The 24,123-nt window shown below is 39.0% G+C and overlaps 1 protein-coding gene across 1 annotated transcript in view; it reads left to right on the forward strand.

Annotated features, from left to right (window-relative positions):
• Window positions 1–24,123, forward strand: part of ELOVL2 (ELOVL fatty acid elongase 2) — a 63,513-nt gene that overhangs the window by 21,206 nt on the left and 18,184 nt on the right. The window contains exon 2 of the mRNA XM_047734986.1: window positions 22,717–22,780. Within this exon, the coding sequence (XP_047590942.1) occupies window positions 22,717–22,780 (64 nt within the window). The remainder of the gene's footprint in view (window positions 1–22,716; window positions 22,781–24,123) is intronic.

Here is a 24,123-nt window from a genome sequence, read left to right on the forward strand (position 1 = left end):
TAAACAACTTCTATTTCCCACAGTTCCTAGTTTGTCTGGTGAAACAAAGGAGGCTCTCTGTTTAAGAATCAGGTCCTTGGTGGCTGTCCCAGATATCTGCATCATAACTCTTCATTCCCAAAGTCCAGGATTAGTATAGGAGTTGGCTGTTCCTCCTGTTACAGCCGAGAAGGATCACCAAGGATTTCCTACCACATGCCACCCCACTATGTGGGTAGCCCAGCACAGCATTACCTGACCTTTATGCCTAGCTTGCCTTCGGCTGCTTTTGCTTTGGCTGCATTTTCAGTCCTAGGGCTGTTTTAAAGCTATGCAAAGGGGTGCCTGGGTGGCTCAGTGGGTTAAAGCCTCTGCCTTAGGCTCAGGTCATGATCCCAGGGTCCTGGGATGGAGCCCCGCATCGGGCTCTCCGATCTGCAGAGAACCGGCTTCCTCCTCTCTCTCTGCCTGCTTCTCTGCCTACTTGTGATCTTCATCTGTCAAGTAGATAAATAAAATCTTTGGGGAAAAAAAAAAAAGCTATGCAAATGAGTCAGTTTGACTCTCTCTTTTTAAATAACAAAAACTTCATAACCTAACATCTTTAACTTTTCTAATATGTCTAAAGGCAACATACTTGTTTTCACACAGGCTAGAAAACTTTCCTTAAGTCTTTACTTCTCCGGTGACTAATTCTGGCTGTTATTTGAGAAAACACTGGAAGCAATAATCAGCCAAATCACTAGGGGAAGTGGAAGCCAGGCTCTCATAACTACTGTTCAGTTGCTACTTCCACTGTATCTTCCTGAAAACATGCCTGCATCCAGGGTCTTCTCGAAGGAAACTCACGACTGTTTCTCACCCACCCCTTCTGCTGCCCAGGGTCACTGTTCAGTAGTGTCACTGACTTTATCCTTTCCTTTAAAGGGTTGGGAGGGAAAACACTATTGCTGTAGTAGTCAATATCTCTAAAAAGCTGTATTTAACAAGAAAACAAGCTTTGAGTGCTGAAAAGCTAAAACTAGGTGAAGACTTCTGCCAAGAAAATATTTTTAAACTCTAAGGTCATGAAGTTAACTGTATTTTGTGTGTGTTTATTTTATGGAAGTCAAAGGAATAAATTGACATGCTCACTTTTTAAAGAAAACCTGGTAATAGTCTCTTAAATTATTTATATGACTTAAAATGGTTGTGCTTCTCTAACTCAATTCTAATTTTTATGATGCATCTATAATCATTTCAAATAGGCATTTATTCACTTTAAAATGTTTTTTCTACCCTAGTAAAAGATACATTGAAGATAAACATTCAAAAGAAGACCTTGCTTGCTTACAGGCAGTTGAACTAAAAAAAATGTGTAATGAATGAACTGACTGAAGTAAGCCAGCTTACCGAGCAGAAATTATCCTAGTAATTTAGAAGGTGGCATTGGGTCTTACCTGATTTCAGTCCTACCTGTGCAGTTTACTTCCAAAACTATGCATCCGTTCTACATACTTCAGACATACATGAAGCTAAAATACTTTATCATTTATTTCCTTATGTGTTTTATGTTTCCAGTAGTGGCTTCTTCAAAACTTTTATATGGGCCCAGAATGGGATGGCCATCTGGTTGTATGGAGGATAGGGACTTGGGAAGGAAGCTTGAAGCTTCTAATCTGCTCTTTAAAGAAGATGAGAAAACATGACAAAATGCTTTCTATTCTCTATTGTATAAAAGTGATTTATCAGTAAGAAAAAAGGTAGTAATGTTTTATAAAAGTGCTCATTTAGCAGGGTTCAAACAATAGCTCAAGAAGAACCCAGAGAGGGCGCCTGGGTGGCTCAGTTGGTTAAGCGACTGCCTTCAGCTCAGGTCATGATCCTGGAGTTCCGGGATCGAGTCCCGCATCAGGCGCCCAGCTCCACGGGGAGTCTGCTTCTCCCTCTGACCTTCTCCTCGCTCATCCTCTCTTTCACTGTCTCTCTCTCTCTCTCAAATAAATAAATAAAATGTTTAAAAAAAAAAAAAAGAACCCAGAGAGAAGATTTTGTCATGCAGTGCTAACAGAAAAAAATGGGAGCCAGACACTTATATTTCCTTAATTTTATTTTGACACAATACCTTGGCAGAGGCAGTGGGCTGAGCCACATGTGGTATATAATTGTGATCATTTTGTCTTCTGCCTCTTATCTATAAAATAGATAACACTTATCACCTCTTCATCCACCCCATCCACCTCCCCATAGAATTATCTGTCTTCATCCATTAGCTCTGTGTTTTGGGAGACCAAGCTGGGTTGATGATTGAATGTTGATCAATTACTTCAGGTGAACTAAGGCAATATCCCAGAAGATGCTCAAAATAACACGAGATTTACATATATAAAATTAGTTTGTAAAATTTTCTGACCATCAATAAAGGTTAAGTGGCCATCAACAAAGGCCTTTTTTTTTTTTTCCCTCCCACACAGCTCAGGCTGCATTTTGCCTTTCAGTGATTTATTTTCTTCTTAGAGCCTGCCAACTGTGCTCAATTTGATCTTCCATTATCTGGATTAAAATGCTAAAGGGAAGGGTGTGCTTTTTCTTCACCTCTTAGAAAAGACTTCACTTAATGAAGTGTGGCTCTGACGGTCACTTTATGATAATATATTGCCAAACAGCAAAGTTTGTGATGAAGGATTTCATTCAACAGGGAAAGAATCTAGATTGCTCACTAAGTCCCCTTATTGGATGGGTTTACATACTTTGAAAGAAAGATATAGAATCGTCCATATGACTCACATTCTGTCTCTTGCTCAGTATTAGCAATGAAAGAACTCATCTTTTGACTTTACCATAAGTCTACTGTAAACTATAGATATTTTGAGAATATATAGAAATAAATAGAATGCACAGAAATAGATAGGTATGATTATTGCTTAAAAAGTTAGAAATATAGGGGCACCTGGGTGGCTCAGTAGGTTGGGCCTCTCCCTTTGGCTCGGGTCATGGTCTCGGGGTCCTGGGATCGAGCCCCACATTGGGCTTTCTGCACAGTGGGGAGCCTGCTTCCCCCTCTCTCTCTGCCTGCCTCTCTGCCTACTTGTGATCTCTCTCTCGAATAAATAAAAAAGAAAAGAAAAAATTAGAAATATAGCCTAACCTGGCTCATTTTTTCTCAAGAAATCATTAAAAACTTTCCTTGTTTTCATTCAAAAGGAAACCACTTACACATGCAGAATAGCCAACCTGCTTCCCCTCTGGTCAGTACTTGATAACCAAGGCACATACAAACAGAATCTCCTTTCATTGCTGTTGTTAATCGTGAAAGAGCTTTATTCTTCCCCATGTCCCCAAATTCAGAAACTGGTACAGTTCCAAGGTGTCCTGAATACAACTATCTGGCTTTGGATTAAATTTCCAAGGAGTTTTGTATTCACTCACTACTTCCTGTGGAAGTAGAAGTTGTAATAATCATTATGAGGATCTTGAAGTGTAACCTTAGCATCATTATTAGCTTTTTTTCGTTCCTTACGTATTCAGTATTGAATCTGTGAATGACTTTATTCTGTAGTTGTGAAATTGACACACTCTGTTTCCTGTACTGCAGATTTCTTTTTTATTCCCTCTACACTGGCAGTTGTTTAATATCTTTTAATGGGCCCAGAATGTCATGAAAGAAGTATGGTCTCGGATTTTATTTCCATACTCTTGGAGAGAAGGGCATAATTTGCAAAGTAACTGGAAATAAACTAATATTATTGTATCACTATTAAGAAAATATATTTATCTAGTAGAATTTCAGTCTCCTTAAACTTGGTAAGTATCTACGGGACTGGTGAATTAATTCACAAATCATCTAAGCATTGTGAATACATTTTTAAGGTGTTTCAAATCTATTTTTGAGAGTTAACAAATCAGGTATATTTATCTCCTGTCTTTGTTAGCCAGGGAATGTTCTGTGTGCCAGAGATACACATCTAAGCACTAGCTCAGAGTAATTTGTATATATGCTTTTCACGTCTCACCAGTCTTTTCACCAGCACCTGACAAATTTCCTGTAGTATCCTCTATCTTTGACATACACCCATACCCAGACAGTTTTTTCAGGAGTTCTGTATAATTCATGTCCATGAGTAATTCTGGTCCGTTATTTCAGGACATCTGTGGGGATACCTCTCTTGTCTTGCTCAGATCCCCTTTTTTGGGGGGAAGGCCAGTGCCACTATACCCACCAGACATCTGCCACTACATTGAGAGAATGCTGACAGCCAGTGGTGCTGGCTGGCAGAGATCAGTGGTGCTTACAGCAGGTATCCCAGACTCTGCTGGGTGTCACCACTGATGCAAAGGAGCCCTGCAGGTACCAGATTCCATGCCGTATTCTGCGGAAAAGTTGAGAATGCGGGTCTCTTGTTTTCTGTTCTGTGCAGGAGAGATGGCAAAGCACTTCTTTCCTGGAACCCCAATATCTTACGTAGCTTTAAAAAATTTTTTAGATAAAAACTTCTCAGATTTTATGTCAAAAAGGATGCAACATTTAGCTGGATGCCAAGAAACGGAGATTAAAATGCCTAGTATACGTGTCTTGACTACTTTAGTGTGGTCTGCTGATAAGGTGGACTTGACTTCCTCTGAGCTTTCTACTGTGTGTGTACTGTATTAAAATATCAATAATAACAGTAAACACTTGTAATAAAAATAATGAGGTTGTCACTAGACTAGGCTTGCTTTGGGGCTTTGCTTTTTATGTAATTTTAACCTACTAGGGAAAAAAAATACTATTTTACTGTTAACAAAATTGTAATTGGACCAGTACTCTGAGGAGAGTACTGCTGCAAACCCATTGAGGGAAGTCCTACGTGAGCTTATTTGTTTTGATTGAAGGAAAATCCTTTTAGTAGGGAGTAGGTCATTCTTCAGCCAGACCTCTTTTCCTATGGTGTGTTTGTGGACAAAACAGAGCAGAGTAACTTAAGAGTTGGAGGGTCCTCTTGGACCCTTCTCTAGGCATCTCTAAAGCCTATAGAGAAAATATTAGTGGTGACGCTGCTGATGTTACTGATCTTTTGAAGATAGTTGAGTTTTGGTAGCTTAACGTGTTTTGTTTTGTTTTAAAGATTATATTTTTGTTTCTTTGTCAGAGAGAGAGAGAGAGAGAGAGGGCACACGCGAGCACAAGCAGGGGGAGCTGCAGGCAGAGGGAGAAGCAGGCTTCCTGCCGAGCAGGGAGCCCAATGTGGGGCTCGATCCCAGGACCCCAGGATCATGACCTGAGCCGAAGGCGGATGCTTAACTGAGGAAGCCACCCAGGCGTCCCAGCTTAACGTGTTTTATACAAGATTCAAGATTTAACCAAACATGGCCAATTACTGTAGAGAGTCGGGCTGATGACTTTTTTTCCCCCAGCTTTGAGATGTAATTGATGTATGACGTTATGTAAGTTTAAGGTGTACAATATGATGATTTGATGCTCCTCTATTGCAAAATGGTTACCACCATAGCATTAGCTAACGCCTTTATCCTGTCTCAGAATCTTTACTGTGATGAAAACATTTCAGATCTACTCTCAACAACTTCCAGGTATTTGATACAGTATTATTAACTATATTCCCAGCGCTGTGTATTAGAGCCAAGAATTTGTTAGTTTGTACCCTTTGGCCAGTATCTGCCCATTTTCTGTACCTCCCAGCTCCTGGTGACTACTACTCTATTTCTATGATTTAGCTTTTTTAAGATTCCACATAGATTCCATGTCTTTCTCTGACTTACTTCCCTTAGCATAATGCCCTCGAGGTTCATCTGAGTTGTAAGGGGGAGGATTTTTGTCTTTCTTATAGCTGAATATTATTCCTTTGGATATTTATACCACATTGTTTTTATCTATTTATCTGCTGACACTTAGATTGTTTCCATGTATTGACTATTATGAATAGTGCTGCAGTGAACATTGGGGCACAGATATTTCCGACATCTTGTTTTCATTTCATTGGGTATATATCCCAAAGTGAGATTGCTGGGTCCTGGTAGTTCAATTTTTAATTTTTTGAGGGACCTCTATACTGTTTTTCATAATGGCTGCCTCAATTTCCATTTCCACCAACAGCACACAAGGGTTTCCTTTCTCCACATCCTGGCTAACATTTGGGAGCTCTCTTTGAGGAGAGCCATTCTAACAGGTGTGTGGTTGGGTCTCAGTAGAGTTCTGCAGTTCTCTGATGACTAGCCCTGTTGAGCACATTTTCATGTGCATTTTGGCCATCTGTAGGTCTTCGGTGAAAAAATATTCATTTCCTCTCTTTTTTTTTTAGGTTAGGTGGTTTTTGTGCTGAGTTGTTTGAGTTATTTATATATTTTTGGGTATTAACTCTTTACCAGAGCTACAATTTGCAAATGTTTTCCCCCTTTCTGTACTTTGGCTTTTCATTTTGTTACTGTTCTATTTTGCAGAAGTTTTTCAGTTTGATATAGTCCCACTTACTTATTTTTGCTTTTCTTGCTTGTGCTTTGGTGTCATCCAAAAAATGTTACCAAGAGCAATGTCAAGAGCTTTTTGCTTGTGTTTTCTTTTAGGAGTTTTTATGGTTTCAGGTCTTAGGTTTAAATTTTTAGCCCATTTTGAGTTAATTTTTGTGACTATTAGAGAGGTCCGATTTCATTCCTCTTCATGTAGTGACTCAGTTTTTAGAACACCATTTATTGAAGAGATCATCCTTTCTCTTTTGAGTATTCTTGTTCCCTTGTCAAATGTTCATTGACTATATGTGAGGGTTATTTTTAGGCTCTTGTTTCTGTTCCATTGGACCATGTGTCTGTTTCTATTCTGGTACCATACTGCTTTGATTACTATGGCTGTGTAGTAAAGTTCCTAGTATGGTTCAAGATGTTTGATGCCTCCAGCTTTGGTCTTCTTTCTCAGGATTGATTTGGCTATTTGGGGTCTTTGAGGTTCCATAAAAATTTTAGGATTTTCTTCCTATTTCTGTGAAAAATATCATAGAAATTTTGATAGGGATTACATTGAATCTGTAGATGACTTTGGAGAGTATGGACATTTTAACAATATTAATTCTTCTGATCCATGACTGTGGGGTATCTATTTGCATCTTCTTCAGTTTCTTTCATCAAAATCTTATAGTTTTCAGTGTACAGATATTTCACTTTCTTGATTAAAAATTTTCCCAAGTATTATTTTTGATGCCATTGTGAATGGGATTATTTTCTTTATTTCTTTTTCAGATGCTTTTTTGGTAGTGTATAGAAATGCAATTCTGTTGATTTTTGTAATCTGCAACTTCACTGAATTTATTGATTAGCTTTAAATATTTATATATTTTTTTACAGGATCTTTAGGATTTTCTATATATAAAATTATATCCTCTACAGACAAAGATTTCTTCCTTTCTGTTTAGATGCCTTTTCTTTTTCTTGCCTGATTGCTTTGGCTAGGATCCAATACTATGTGCAGTAAGAGTGGTTAGATTGGGCGCCCTTGTCTTGTTTCTGATTTTAGAGGAAAACCTTTCAGCCTTTCACCATTGAATATAATGTTGGCTATGGGCTTGTTATAATGGCCTTTATTGTGTTGAGATGTGTTTCTTCTATATCCAATTTGTTGAGCACTTTTATTGTAAATGGATGTTGTATTTTTGTCAGAGGCTTTCTCTGCATCTATTGAGATGTGATTTTTATCTCATTCTGTTGATGTGATGTATCACGTTTACTGATTTGTCTGTATCGAACCATCCTTGCAACCTAGGGATAAATCCCACTTGATCGTGTATGATTCTTGTAATGTGCTGTTGAATTCAGTTTGCTAGTACATTTTTTTGAGAAATTTGCATCTATATTATCATCAGGGATATTGGTCTGTAATCTTTTCTTGTAATTTTTTATCTGGCTTTGGTATCAGTATAATGCTGGTCTTGTAAAATGAATTTGGGAATGCCCTGTCTTCATTTTTTGGAAAAGTTTGAGAAGTTGGCATTAATTATTCTAAATTTCTGGTAGAATTCATCAGTGATACTATCTGGTCCTAGGCTTTCCTGTGTCTGAGGGGTTTTGATCACTGATTCAGTGTCCTTACTCCTGTTAATTTGTTCAGATATCTATTTCTTCATGGCTTAGTCTTCATAGGTTGTATTTCTAGGAATTCATCCATTTCTTCTAGGTTAACCAGTTTGTTGGTGTATAATTGTTCATAGTAGTCTGTCATGGTTGTGTGTCTGTGGTATCAGTTGTGATGTCTTCTCTTTCAGTTATGATTTTAAGTTCTCCCTTTTTTCCTGAGTTAGTCTAGCCAAAGGTTTGTCAATTTTGTCCATCTTTTTGAAAAAACAAAACAAAACAAAAAAAACTTTGGGATGATTACTGTAATCACTAGTCTTTTTGTACCAATACAAAATAATAAAATACATATTTGAAAATTTAGGTTACCTCTCATGTACTTGGTCAAGAATTTTACATAGGGTTATATTTTTTAATTGTTTTACATCATGATGTCATCTATTTCATCTCATTTTTTATTTCCTATGAATAGGAAGAGACAAATCTATTCAAAAGTATGATTAGGTTTTTTAAGGAAATTCTACAACTTTCTTTGATAGTCATTCCATTAACAATACTTCCTTTTAGTTGTAGTATTTTTAATTACACAATTAATATATTGTTAATGATTTATTAAAAACTAATAGACATATACAGAGTAAAGGGTGTCTTCCTTTCCCTTTACCCACTCCCTGCCCCATGTCATTCTCTTTCCCCCCAGAGATAATTGCCATTAAAAATTTAATATGGGTCCTTCCAAAATTTTCCTTATATATATGTCTCTGTGTGTGTGTGTGCACACACGTGTGTGTATGTACATATACATGCATAGGCAAATAAATTGAGGTTTGTTAAACTGTTTAAACCAAATCCAATAATGTGAAGTTTGTGTTTTCCTTTACATTAGATGAGTTCAAGCCATGATTTCTTTTCTTACAGTTATTTTTTTTTTTCAAAGCCTGTTTCCCCCCCCCCCCCCCCCTTTTAGCCAGTTCAAATACTCCAGACAAAATAGCATAGACTGGGTAGCTAAACAATAGAAATTTATTTTCTCACAGTTCTGGAGCCTAAAGTCAGAGTTCTGGTGCCAGCATGGTCAGCTTCTGGTGAAGGTGCTCTTCCTGGCTTGGAGACAGCTGCATTCTCATTGTGCCTTAACATGGCTGGGAGAGAAGGCAAACTGGTGCCTCTTCAGATAAGGGCACAAATCCCTCATAAGGACTCCATCCTCAAGATCTCATCTAAATCTATTTCCCAAAACCCTCTTCCAAATATGATCACACTGGTCATATGAATTTTGGCGAGGGGGACATAAACTTCCCTAAATCCTCCTCTCCAAATATGATCCATATATGAATTTGGGGGGAATGTAAACATTTGATCCATAACACTCAGACTTGTGCAACTTTGTTTTATTGGTATTTTGAATAAAGGTGCCAAAACTTTAAGATACACTAAACCTAAAAAGAAAAAATATATGTATTTAGGAATTTATAAAACTGTTTTTTGAAATTCCAATATAATTAAAGTGTTATATTATTTTCAAGTGTACAATATGAGTCAACAATTGCACACACCACCCAGTGCTCATCATGATTAAGTGTACTCTTTCATTCCCATCGCCTGTTCCACCCGCCCCCCCCACTCTGGTAATCAGTTTGTTCTCTATAGTTAAGAGCCTATTTTTTGGTTTCTTTTTTCTTCTTTGTTTCCTTTCTTAAATTCCACATTTGAGTGAAATGTGATATTTGTCTTTCTCTGACTGCCTTATTTCACTTAGCATTATACCCTCTGGATCCATCCACGTTCTTGCAAATTGCAAGATTTCATTTCTTTTTATGGCTGAATAATATTCCAGAGTGTGTGTGTGTGTGTGTGTGTGTGTGTATTACATCTTCTTTATCTATTCATCTATTTATGGACATCAGGAGTGCATATATCTTTTTGAGTTAGTGTTTTGTTTTCCTTGGGTAAATATCCAGTACCGGAATTACTAGATCATATGATAATTCTATTTTTAATATTTTGAGGAACATCCATACTGCTCTCCACAGTGGCTGCACCAGTTTGCATTCCCACCAGCAGTGCCCAACAGTTCCTTTTTCTTGACATCCTCACTAATACTTATTGTTTCTACTGCTTTTGATTTTAGCCATTCTGACAGGTGATCCTCATTGTGGTTTTAATTTGTATTTTCCTAGTGATGACTGATTTTGAAAATTTTTTCATGGGTTTGTTAGTAATCTATATGTCCTCTTTGGAAAGTGTTCATGTCTTCTGCCCATTTTTCAATCAGATTTCTGTGTGTGTGTGTGTGTGTGTAGAGTTGTATAAGTTCTTCATGTATTTTGGATACTAACCTCTAGTTAAATGTATCATTTGCAAATATCTTCTGCCATTCAATAGATTGTCTTTTTGTTTTGTTTATTGTCCTTTACTATGCAAAAGCTTTTTATATTTGTGTATGCCCAGTAGTTTATATTTACCTTTGTTTTCCTTGCCTTAGGAGACCTATCTAGAAAAATGTTGCTATGGCTTATGTCAGAGAAATTGCTGCCAGTACTCTCTTCTATGATTTGTATGGTTTCAGGTTTCATATTTAGGGTTGTTGTTTTTTTTAAGATTTATTTATTTGACAGATCACAAATAAGCAGAGAGGCAGGCAGAGAGAGAGGGGGAAGCAGGCTCCCTGCTGAGCAGAGAGCCCGAAGCAGGGCTCATTCCCAGGACCCTGAGATCATGACCTGAGCTGAAGGCAGAAGCTTAACCCACTGAGCCACCCCCATATTTAGGTTTTTTGTTTTGTTTTGTTTTTTAGATTTTATTTATTTATTTGACAGAGATCACAAGTAGGCAGAGAGGCAGGCAGAGGGAGAGGAAGGGAAGCAGGCTCCCTGCTGAGCAGAGAGCCCGATGTGGGGCTTGATCCCTGGATCCTGGGATCATGACCTGAGCCGAAGGCAGAGGCTTTAACCCACTGAGCCACCCAGGTGCCCCCATATTTAGGTTTTTAATCCATTTTGAGTTTACTGCTGTCCATGGTATAAGAAACTGGCCTACTTTCATTCTATTGCATGTAGCTGTCCAGTTTTCCCACCACAATTTGTTGAAGAGACTTTTTTTTCCCATTGCATATTCTTGCCTCTTTTCTCATAATTAACTCACCATATAATCGTAGGTTTATTTCTGGACTCTCTATTCTGTCCCATTGATCTATATGCCTCTCACTGTGTTAGGACCATGCTTCTTCAAGATTGCTTTGGCTCTTTGGAGTCTTCTGTGGTTCCATGCAAAATTTAGGATATTTGTTCTAGTTCTGTGAAAAGTACTTTTGGTATTTTAATAGAGATTCTTTATAACTATAGATTACTCTGGATAGTATGGATATTTTAACAGTATTTGTTCTTCCAATTCATGAGCATGGAATATCTTTCCATTTATTTGTATCATTTTCAGTTTCTCCTATCATTGTTCTCTAGTTTTCAGAGTACAGGTCTTTTATCTCCTTGGTTAAGTTTATTTCTAGGTATTTTTATTATTTTTAGTGAAATTGTAAATGAGATTATTTTCTTAAATTTCTCTAATTTATTATTAGTGTGTAGAAATGCAACAGATTTCTTCCATATGTTGATTTTGTATCTTGCAACTATACTGAATTCATTTATCAGTTCTAAGAGTTATTTGGTGGGGTCTCTAGGATTTTCTATATCGAGTATATGACATCTGCAAATAGTGAATGTTTTACTTCTTTACTGATTTGAATACCTTTTATTTCTTTTCTTCTCTGATTGCTGTGGCTAGGATTTCCAGTACTATGTTGAATAAAAGTGGTGAGAGTGGACACTCTTGCCTTGCTCTTGATCTAGGAGAAAAGTTTTCAGTTTTTCACCATTGAGTATGATGCTAGATGAGGGTTTTTCACATATGGCCTTTATTATGTTGAGGTATGTTCCCTCTAAACCTATTTTGTTAATGGTATTTATCCTTTCTTTTGTTGATGCAATATATCCTATTTGATATATGAATATTGAACCACCCTGGCAACCCAAGAACAAATCCCACTTGATTGTGGTAAATGGGTTTTTTTTTTTTTAATGTATTATTGGAATCGGTTTGCTAATGTTTTGTTGAAGATTTTCCCATCTGTGTTCACCAGAGATATTGGCCTGTAATTCTCTTTTTTTGCTAGCGTTTTTATCTGGTTTTAGCGTAAGGGTAATGCTGGCTTCATAGAATGAACTTGGAGGCTTTCCTTCCTCTTCTGTTTTTGGAATAGCTTGGAAAGAATAGGTACTAACTATTTAAATATCTGGCAGAATTCACCTATGAAGTCATATTGTCTTGGACTCTTTGTAGGGAATGTAAGTTTCTTTTTCAGATGATTCTTTCTTCCAAAAAACAAAAAAAATTGTGTATTTTTAAAGTAAAATAAAACTCATTCTATTTTGCATTTAACATGAGTCCAGTGGACCCTTTTATAACTTTAAAGTACATTGTGCGATCTTAAGGTACATTGTGCTTTTATATTTCCTATATTTTAAAACATCTTGTTATTTATTCATCCCAGAAATTATCTCATTATTACTCAAGCATTTAAATTTGTGCAAAAAAAAAAAAAAAAGAAAAAAAGAAAAACAAACTGTGAAAATGTAAGAATGTTCTTGGAGAAGTCTCCTAAATATCCCTGCCTGTCCAGCACACACTCTGAGACGAGTATAGAAATCTCCCTCCCATATATCCCAGGGGTTTTCAAACTGCTGCTTCTACACTGTATTTCTGTGGGCTGTTTGTTGTGCTGTCTTTTTAAAGGTAAACTTAGTTTCCTCTCACCCTCTGGTTCTCCCAGAGCCAGCCTGCTGACTTAGAATTTCCAGGTGTTAAGCCTCACTGATTGTAAGAACTCATGAAGTTAAGTCTCTCTGGTTTTCAAAGCCAAATGGTAGGGAGCTTTGTCTACCCAGTGTGGGTCTCCTGTGACTGGGGTGCCTGGTATGGGATCTACTCCTCTCCCCTCCCCAAACCTGCGGTGTCCCTCCCTCCCAAGGACAATCTCATGGGTCACTTTTGCTCCCAACTGCGTTCCTGCCCTTCCTACCCTTTTTGATGTGGCCTCTTCTCTACATTTAGCTGTGGAGAGTCTGTTGTGCCAGTCTTTGGGTCATTTTCTGGGTTATTTACATGGAGGTGGGTGTTTATCTACTTGTATCCATAGGGTGAGGTGAGCTTTGGGTCCTTTCATCTCCTTACTTGAGGGAAACTGTCCTGCAGCCTCAGGGATCCCCAGGATGCAGAGAAAATCAACCCCTCCTTTCTCAGTCCGCTTCTTGTTCGGAGATGTCCTGCAGTGCAGGAAACCTAAGTGGGAGCTCTACGAAGAACCCTTCCTCTGCCACCCAGCTCTGAAACCTCTCACTCGGAAGGTGTAGAAGACACTGATTGTTACTGAACTTGGTTTGCATTTCACACAGCAGTGCCAATCTTGAGCTCACGGTCTCAATTTCCACATCTGTAAACTGGGGAAAACACCCAACTTGCAGGACTATTGTGAAAATCCTAGATAATATATGTTCCATGCCTGGCACACAAGTGTTTAGTAAACAGATGCTGTGTTTTGTTTTGTTTTTTAAATTAATATAGTGTATTATTTGTTTCAGGGATACAGGTCTGTGAATCATCAGTCTTATACAATTCACAGCACTCATGATAGCACATACCCTCCCCAGTGTCCATGAGCCAGCCACCCTGTCCCTCCCCTAGACCCCCCAGCAACCCTCAGTTTGTTTCCTGAGATTAAGAGTCTCTTATGGTTTGTCTCCCTCCCTGCTTATCGTTCCTCATCACTATGGTTCATTCATATATGGTTCTCTTCAGATGTGGTAACCAAATATGTTCAATTTCACTGTTCAAATATGCTTCCGTACCTCACTTAGATGGTTTAAGTCTCATGAAAATTACTCTATAAGAGAAATAGTAACAATTCAGTTCCTCTAAATGAGTGAGAATTCTAGGGAGTTCTCACCCATTTCGTGTCCTTGGCCGCTCCCTCCAGAGCACCGTGCTGGGAGATAGATGGTGAGCGGGTTCACGTATCAGTGTGAAATACAGATAAATATACATTCTGGGAAGTCAGCTGCATGGAAGTCAGGGAATTTCATATGTCCACTTCTAGCCATTCTCTAAACTTTCTAGTTTCATTCACAAATGTAAATACATTCCTGTTCTTCAGACACATGACAGACTGGCGGGGAGCCATCCCTCAGAGGCCGCCAAATGAAGTGTCAACATTAGACAGCCATTCCGAGCCCTGGAAACAACACAGAGGCCTCGCTGTGTAACAGTACTCTGGCTTGTATCCCTTGTCTCTGGAAGGAGATGTCATGTCCCTGTCTCTCAGTTCTGTACAGCTCCGCCTTGACCCTGAGGGTTCCAGGAAGGTTTCAGAATTGTGTCTGGTTAGTCTGAGAAGGATCCATTCCTGAGCTGGTTGGATCCCATTTCCCAATCTCCCATTATGGAATGCTTCAGACTTCATTTTCTCTGAAATGCTTTTTTTTTTTCCTTTCCTTTTTTTTTTTTTTTTCAGGCAAGGATTTAGGTACTGTGTCTTCTTACAAACTCAGCAGTCTATCTCAAGACCTTAATAACCTTTGCTCATTTACAAAGAAGTGAGGAAGGACTTGGTGGTGGGAAATAATTATTCTGATCAAATAAGTGTCTTCAAAATGTTCTACAAAACAGTGTCAACAAGAGGACAAACACCAAGATCTTGAATCACCACAGTATACAATATAATGCCCATGATTGGTAAATGCTAAAACCCACAAAATGCCTAAAACATAAATGAAGGGACATGAAGAAGGAGGAGTGAGTGAAGGCAGGGGGGAGGGAAGAGAGGAGGAAGAGGAAGGACAGGGAGGAAGAAACTGAACTCCAGCTGACACAGCTCGGACAAGGTGGGAGTCCCACTCAACATTGTGCTGGCAAAGAAGTAGGTATGCTTTTCATGGCTCTCCTGTTTCCAGGTACTCTCAGAAAAAGGTAGCTGAGGCAGGAGTGCCTGGCCAGCCTGTCCCCCAGCATGGCGAGGTGCATGGCGTAGAGCCGGGAGACCATCTCCGCTTTGTGTAGGGAGTCAGCCTTACACAAAGGCTGTGAGTTTGCCTCCAATGGGTCACCACTGCCTCCAGGTGGCCATAGAACAAGGAGCAGGGGCAGGACATCACCTGAGGGTTAGAGCCCTATGCCTCTGTAGGGAGGAGCACGGTGTGAGGGGTGAGGATGGCGGGTATGGCGCATGTCATGAGGTGGGTGGAGGCCACCTTGCTATGGGTTCTGGCTCATCCATTAGAAAGATCTGTTTCTGGTGCTCTTGATTCTTTCCTGTAAATCCTTTCCATATGGAATCATATCCCTTTGGCACAAAGAACATCTTCAGCATACATTGTAGTGCAGTTCTGCTGGCTACGGATTCTCTTACTTAGGCATCATACGACAATGTCCTTATTTCACCTTCATTTTTGAAGGATATACTGTTCTACCTTGCAGTCCCTAAGCAACCACTGATTTGCTTTCTGTCACATATCTAAGTTTGTGTTTCCTAGAATTTCATGTAAATGCAAACACATGGTATGTTCTCTCTCTTTCTGTGTCTAGCTTCTTCATAATTTTGAGAGCCATCCGTGTTGTGTGTGCATCAGTCGTTCTTTTACTCTGTTGAGTAGTCTTTCGTTGTATAGATACACACAATTTATCCATTCACCTATTGATGGACATTTGGGAGGTTTCTATTTTTTTAGCTATTAAAAATAAAGCTGCCATGAATATTTGTGTACAAGTCTTTGCAAGCATACATGCTTTATTTTTTCTTGGGTAAATATACCTAGTAGTAGTATGCTGGATCATATGGTAGGTGAATGTTGATGTTTTTACCAAACTACTAAACTGTTTTTCAACATGGTTGTACAATTTTATATTCTTAGCAGCTGTGGTAAGCAAGTAGGGATACACAAAATAAAGCTTACTTCCAACCTTTCCATCCTTCATCCTTTGTTATACACAGCCATAAATTAAATTTAAAGTCATGGAACATTCCCATTAATTAAATTTAAAGTCATGGAACATTCCACTGGGTAGTTACCCAAAGAAAACAAAACACCTACTCAAAAAGATATATGCACCCCACTGTTTCTTGCATCACTGTTAACAATGGCCAAGATACGGAAGCAACCCAAGTGTCCATCAATATATGAATGTAAATATACCTATAGTGGAATACTATTCAGCCATAAAAAATGAGATCTTGCCATTTGTGACAACGTGGATGGACCTAGAGGGTATTATGCTACGTGAAAGAAGTCTGATGGACAAAGACAAATACCACATGGCTTCACTTAGATGTGGAATCTAAAAAAAAAAGTACAAAAGCAGGAACAGACCCACAGAGAATAAACTGATGGTTGCCAGAGGGAAGGTGGGTGAGGGGATGGGCAAAACGGATGAAGGGGGTTAGGAAATACAGGCTTCCAGTTATGGAATGAAGAAGTCATGGGCTCAAAAGATAGCACACAGGGAATATAGTCAGTGGTACTGTAATAGCACTGTGCGGAGACAGATGGTAACTACACTTGTGGTGAGCATAGCAAAGCCTCTAGAGTTGTCAGATCACTGTGTTGTATGCCTGAAACCAACATAGCATTCCGTGTCACCTGTACTTCAATAAAAATAAAGTCCCAGCACATGGACTTTACTATGTGGGCAAGGGGAAATCCCTGAAGTTGTTTTAGAAGTGGGGTTAGAGAATTGTTTGGCAGAGAATTACTTGGCCTGGGGAACTTGGAACATAGTCTGGAGGGGAAGCCAATGCCATTGGATGGGTGTCTTTGTTGGCTCATGGGGTTTCCTGCGTAGAGGGGCATGACTCTGGGACGGCTAGCATGGGGCCCTCTGAAGTATGGTGTTCAAGATGGCATTCTTCTTGCTGAGGTGTAAGGGCAGTACTGTTGCCCTCTTCTAATCTGTCCAAATAACCATCTTTAAAAACGCACCTTAAATCCTTACTCCTGCAGGGTCCTCTGTCATTGTGGCAGTTCTGTGTATCTCCTCCTTCTCAGGTGTTTGCTGTTTGCCTTTCTCTGTATGTGTCACTTTCACATTTTGTCTGTAAGCTTTTGAGTCCTTTTTGTCCTCCTTTGTCTGGCAAAGTGTTCCAAATGTTGGCTGAGTGAGCAAAGTGTGCTGCATGTAGTGTAGTTTGTTGATTTTTCTTAGCTCCTGGGTTATGATGTTCCTCCTAGGAAATCACCCAACATGCTTTTACCATAGCACCTGGTGCGGCTATGAATTCGTTACCCGAGCTGCTCTCTCCCATGCTGTGCCAAGTGTTCATCCTTCGTTGGCTAACACTACCCAATTTCTACTTAACAATTAATGTTTTACTAATCCGGGATAAATTTTCATTTGTTCTTCTGATCTCTCATTATCTCATCAACTTTTTAGATTGCATCCTTACTAAGCTGTATTAAATAACCCAGAAATAGAAGAGTTTATTTTTATTCAAGTTTCTGATTTTCCCAATATTGGCTTTATTTCCACCTGTCATGTGGGTCCGTAGAGACCCTGGCTGTAAATATTCCCCAAGTGAGTCCTGTCTCAATCTATGTGTATGTGCTGATTCTTCTTCCTGAAATGATCTTCCTTCTCCATCTAGAAGGTGTCCTAGAGTCTTTCAGAACTCAGCAGCAATAACATCTCTTCCTGGGAGGCTTCTCTTTTTAAAAGAACTATATTAAATTTGCTACCTCTATGTTCTTCATTTCAGGGGCACAACATAATAATTCAGTATGTACATAATAATTCAGTGTGTGTGTGTGTGTGTGTGTGTATGTATATATATATATATATATATATATATATATATATATATATGAAATGATCACCACAATAAGTCTGATTAACATATATAGTTATACTTTTTTATTCATTTTACATAGAAGTTTGTAGCCATCTTGCCCACCCTCATATCACTGCCTCTGGTTACCACCAAACTCTTCTTTGTACCTATGAATTTGGGGTTTTGGTTTTTGTACTTTTAGATTCCACATTTAAGTGAGGTCAGAAGATATCTGTCTTTCCTATTTCATTTAGCATAATGCCCTCGAGGTCTATTCATGTTGTCACAAATGGCAAGATTTCCTTCCTTTTTATGGCCAAATATTTTTTTCCTTTCTGTACTTACAGCACATCCCTGACATTTCTCTCATATTGAAGACATTGATATCGTAATTATTGATTTGCTTATCAGTATCCTGTGTCAAGATGAGTACCGGGTCTTATTTGACTTTGTATTTCAGCTCCTAAGATTGTGCTAGCACATAGTAATGGTCAGGTAATTGGTTAATGAATCACACATGAATGACTGAAAGATTGGAGTATTCCTTCTATTTTATTTATTTAAAGTACAATTTAGATACAGTGTTATGTTAATGTACAATATATTGATTCAATTTGATAATTACTCAGTGCTAATCATGATCAATGTAGACACCATCTGTCACCATACAACATTATTACAATATTATTGACTATTCTCTATGCTGTACTTTTCATCTCTGTGACTTATTTCTTTTATAACTGGGAGTTTGTACCTCTTAATCCTGTGTATTTTGCCCATCCCCTACCTGTTTCCCTGCTGGCAACCACCAATTTTTTCTCTGTATTTTAGAGTCCATTTTTTTTTTTTTTTTTTTTTTTTTTTTTTTTTTTTTAGTTTGTGTTTTAGACTCCACATGTTAGTGAAATCATATGGTATTTGTCTTTCTCTGTCAGACTGCTTTCACTTAGCATTATACCTTCTAGGTCCATCCATGTTGTCGCAGATGGCAACTCTCTCTATGGCTACATGATAATCCATTGTATATATACACCACATCTTCTTGATCCACTCATGTGTTGATGAACAGCTGGGCAGCTTCCATAACTTCGCTGTTGTAAATAATGGTGCAATAAACATAGGGGTGCATGTATCTTTTCAAATTAGTGTTTTTGTTTTCTTTGGGTAAATGTCCAGTAATGGGATTACTGGATCGTATGATATTTCAGTTTTAACTTTGGGGGGAACCTCTGTACTGTTTTTCACAGTTGTTGCACCAATTTAATTTCCCGCAGTGTGTGAGGGTTCCTTTTTCTCTACATTCTTACCAACACTTGTTATTTCTTGTCTTTTTAATACCAGCCGTCTGACAAGTGTGAGGTGATATCCCCTTATGTTTTCAGTTGGTTACCCCTGACAGTTAGTGAGGTCAAGCACCTTTTCATGTGTCTTTTGGCCATCTGTATATCTTTGGAATAATGTCTGTTCACATCCTCTGCCCATTTTTAAATTGGAGTATTTGTTTTTGGGTGGGGAGTTAGGTCTTTATATATTTTGGATACTGACTCCTCACTAGATATATCATTTGAAAATATCTTCTCCCATTCAGTAGATTGTCTTTTTGTTTTGTTGATGGTTTCTTTTGCTCTGCCAAATCTTGTTTTATATAGTCCTAGTTTATTTTTGCTTTGTTTCTCTTGCCTAAGGAGACAGATCCATAAATATATTGCTAAGGGCAGTGCCCAGGAGATTACTGCCTATGTTTTCTTCTAGGAGTTTTATGATTTCAGGTCTCACATTTAGGTCTTTAATCCATTTGAGTTTAGTTTTGTGTATGGTGTAAGAATGTGGTACACTTTTACCCTTTTGCATATAGCTGTCCATATTTCCCAGAAGCATTTATTGAAAAGACTGTCTTTTCCCATTGTACATTCTTGCCTCTTTTGTCATAGAATAATTTGCCATATAGGTTTGGGTTTATTTCTGGGCTCTATTCTGTTCCATTGATCTCTGTGTCTGTTTTCATACCAGTACCATACTGTTTTTGATTAAAGTTGCTTTGTAGTATAGCTTGAAATTTGGAATTTTGATACCTCTAGCTTTGTTCTTAAAATTTCTTCAGCTGTTTGAGGTCTTTTGTGGTTCCATACAAATTTCAGTATTTTTCTATTTCTGTGAAAAATACTATAGGTGTTTTGATAGTGATTGCATTGAATCTATAGATTGCTCTGGGTAGTATAGACATTTTAATAATATTAATTCTAATCCATAAGCATGGTGTATCTTTCCATTTGTTTGTGTCTTCAGTTTCTTACCAACTTTCATCAGTTGACTTTTAGTTTTCAGAGTATAGGTCCTTTCACCTCCTTGTTTAAATTTATTTCTAGATATTTTATTCTTTTTGGTGCAACTGTAAATGGGATTGTTTTTTTAGATTTCTCTTTCTGCTACTTCATTATTAGTATATAGAAATGGAACAGTTTTCTGTTAATTTTGTATCTTGCAACTTTACTAATTTATCCATTTTAATGGATTTTGGTGGAGTCATTAGGATTTTCCACCTGCAAATAGTGACAGTTTTACTTCTTCTTTACCAATCTGGATGCCTTTTGCTTCTTTTTCTCTCCTGATTCCTACAGCTAAAACCTCATAGTACCATGCTGAATAAATGTGGTGAGAGTACACGTCTTTGTCTTGTTCCTGATCTTAGAGGAAAAGCTTTCAGCTTTTCACTGTCGAGGATGATGTTAGCTCCTTGTGGGTTTTTCAAATATAGCCTTTATTATGTTAAGGTATGGCCCTTTGAACCCACTTTGTTGAGAGTTTTCTTCATGAATGAGTGTTGTATTTTGTCTAATGCTTTTATGGTGCCTATTGAGATTATCACATTTTTTTTTTCCTCTTGTTAATGTGATATACCAGTTGATTTGCAAATATTGAACCACCTTTGTATCTCTGGAATAAACCCCACTTGATTGTAGTGAATTATCCTTTTAATGTGTTGCTGGAATTGGTTGCTGATATTTTGCTGAGGATTTTTGGGTCTATGTTCATCAGAGATACTGGCCTCTAGGGTTTTGCTGTTGGTGTTGTGTTATTGGTTTTTGTAGTGTCCTCTGGTTTTGTTATCAGGGTAATGGTGTGGAATGCCCTTTGTTACTCATTTTTTTTCCCACTCTGCTCTCTCTCCATATCTTCCCCTCTTTTATTTCTGGTCTTCCACGGTGACTAAATTTCTGCAACCTCATAGAACTAATATAAGCTCTGTAACCTTTAGTTAAGAGTTTTCTTAGACCTATAGGTGTAAGAAAATGGATTTTGGACAATAGCAAACAGACTGAAAAAGCTTGAACATGTGTAGGTGGATGTGGCAATGAAAGGAAGATTTCATTGGTGCTTGTTAGGAGGGTGGGTTCATCAGTGAGGTTAACATTCTTTGCTCAAGAGTGAGAGGCCTCAGGACAGATCTGCTCTTTTCTAACGGCAACACAACTCTTACTCTGTCACACTGACATGTGAGGTAGGTGACCATTCTCAAATCTAGAGGTCTCCCAAGATGTCCTTCATGGAAATCAAAACACTAGAAACTTCCAAGCTTGATTGAGCCCAGATACTTTTTATAGAGCTACAATGAAATATAAAGGTCCTAATACATGGCCAGCAGGTATAGGTGCTAACAGATGTCAGCACTAATCCTCATCCACTCTCCCAAGCTTCCTAAAGTCCCCAAAGATCTAAGTTTTCTGGAAATTTTCTCAGGATCAAAGTCACAAATAAAAAATAGGTCTAAATGATAGGTGCCAATCACCAAAAGTACAGTTCTTCTCAGATGCTAGTAAGTTAATTCTCCTCTTTGGCACTTAGACTTTCTTTGAGAATGAGATGCTTTGACTGCATTCCCGCTGTTGATTATACAGAATGTTCTAGATGAACGTCCTGAGGGCTGTCACACTCAACTCACCCATCTACTGACCCCAAAATTCTCTTCAAACATCCCTTTGCTAGAACACTGGGGAGTGCTTTGCCTTTTCTTCCCTTTGCTTGAGGTGGTGCTCTAGACCGTTGAGCAGGGGTAGGGAACACCTTAGCAGGTATTTTGAGCAGTGTAATAGCACACCAGCATGAACAGGAGCTAAACCAAGAGCCTGTGGCCAATTTAGCAACCATAAGATTCTTAACAGAAATTCTCCTGTCTCAACCTAAATCCAGTTAAAGTGACAGTAATAATCTGATGTACCCTAGTGACACTGTTTACTATGGTATTAAATAAATATTCATGTAATAGAAAAGGTTTTGAAAACAAAATATGAAGGTTATGAAAAAAATAGCTGTACTGCTTAATTTCCTTACTTGAAAAATTGAAAAATTGTTGAAAAATTATTGAAAAATAGTCCCCTTTAAAGCTTTTGATTCAACTTTGTAAAATACAACTCAGCTGAATTTTCATTTAACAATTACATTATATCCTGTAGGTATAGACCCTCCATGTTGTTTGCAAACAACCTCTGTTAATAGTAACAATAGAAGTTGCTTATGGGAAAGCTTATGCCTCTAAGCATTTTAGAGGGAAATGAAATTAAGGTCAATAACCCTTCAGTGTTTAAATGTACCAAGCCTGTTTTCCAGGACTCCTGTTGCCTAAGGAAAGGAAAAAGGAATTATTTCCTTCCAAATCCACACAAGCTCCTGAATGGTGAGCCTGCGTTTAACTCGTCCATTTTCCTTAAGTTTTTGCATCCGAGAGTCCCTGAAGCTAGGACTGGGAGATTCTGGTAGCTGTTCTGTTGGTAGTGGTCTGTTTTGAGAGCCCCCCCCCCCAATAAAAAAAAACCCACTTTAATCATTTTTTTCCTTTTCAGGAGCATTTAAAGGCCTTTGATGATGAAATCAATGCTTTTTTGGACAATATGTTTGGACCTCGAGGTGAGTAAGCTACTCGAGAACTTCACGTGGAGGAGCGTTTCGTCACTTCTGGTGTCTTAAACAGGATAGTGCCCAACTTTTAGAGATTTAAGTTCCCTCACCTTTGATATCCTTCTCCCAGGACATCAAGAAAGCCTCAGTTCTCCTCCGTCTTCCTGGGGTGAAAGTCCTGGGAGCCGCAAGCAAGGGCACACTGCAGTGCGGTTGTGGCTGTCCTTGTGCCCTCCACGACTTCCATTCTTTTCTCTGTCACCCCACTCACTGCGCGCTCCTTCCGCACATGCGCAGTCAGCAGTAGTCTGTGCGCTTGCGTCTCCTCTGCGCTCACTCCGCCCGGGCTGTGGCTGTCGCGCCTGAGCACCTGCGCTCTTGCAGGTCCCGGTCACCTCCACCTCCCCACGGAGCACCGTCTTCTCCAGCGCCACGGACATCTTAGTCACACTACACAGCTTGCAGATGAATGAGCCCGGCTGGTTCACACTGTGGGAAATCTGTAGTTCTCTGGTTCTCTAAGTTATTTCCCCTGCCCTGCTGGGTAGAGGTGGAGGGAAATGGCGTTTTCCTGTCTCTCAAAAATCGAAACAGAACCATGTAGAGATTACTTAGGCCACTTCAGTCTCTGGGTAGGCTCTAGAACTTTCCTAAATGAATGACTGTTTGTATAGTTTTATTATAATGATACTGTGCATTTGTTCAGAACTTAAAAAAAGATTTTAAGTAATCCCTACATCCAGCGTGGGGCCTGAGATCAAGAGTCACCTGCTCCACTAACCAAGGCAGCCCAGGTGCCTTTGTATGGAGCTTTGAAAAACTTCTCACACTATTCCCACCGCCCCCCCCCCCCATTTTATCTTTGTGACAACCCTGTGTGGGTAGGCAGGGCAGGATATCTGTATCTCAGAAGCTTGACTGTGTTCTCTGCCTCGCAGTTCTCGTGGGTGGGAAGGGGAACGGTTCAGGCAGAGGGCACAGTGCTCTCACTTGGGCATGCCGGGTTTCTTAGAGACTGTGGCTTTCTATATTTGGCACTGCCACTAGAGAGTGGAACAGTCTCTCTGACCCGGGTTCACACTGAGCTTTGTGTTTACGAAGATCACGGTGATCGGGAGTTATGTGGGTCCGGGAAGGATAGGGTTGCAGTCGTATACTCAGCTCTGAGCATTTTTATGGGAGGTCCTTTTGTGGTGAGGGGATTGTAAGATGGACAGCTGACAGCTGGATCGGGTGACCTCCACGAAGACAGGGAGGCTAGCATCTGGGCCATCAAGAATCCATTTTCCTTTTCCTAAAAATGGCACAAGCTTAAGTGACTGGCAGGCCACCTTGTAGACTTCTGGGTGTCC

The sequence above is a fragment of the Lutra lutra genome, chromosome 6 (genome assembly GCF_902655055.1).
Source record: "Lutra lutra chromosome 6, mLutLut1.2, whole genome shotgun sequence".
Taxonomy (NCBI): domain Eukaryota; kingdom Metazoa; phylum Chordata; class Mammalia; order Carnivora; family Mustelidae; genus Lutra; species Lutra lutra.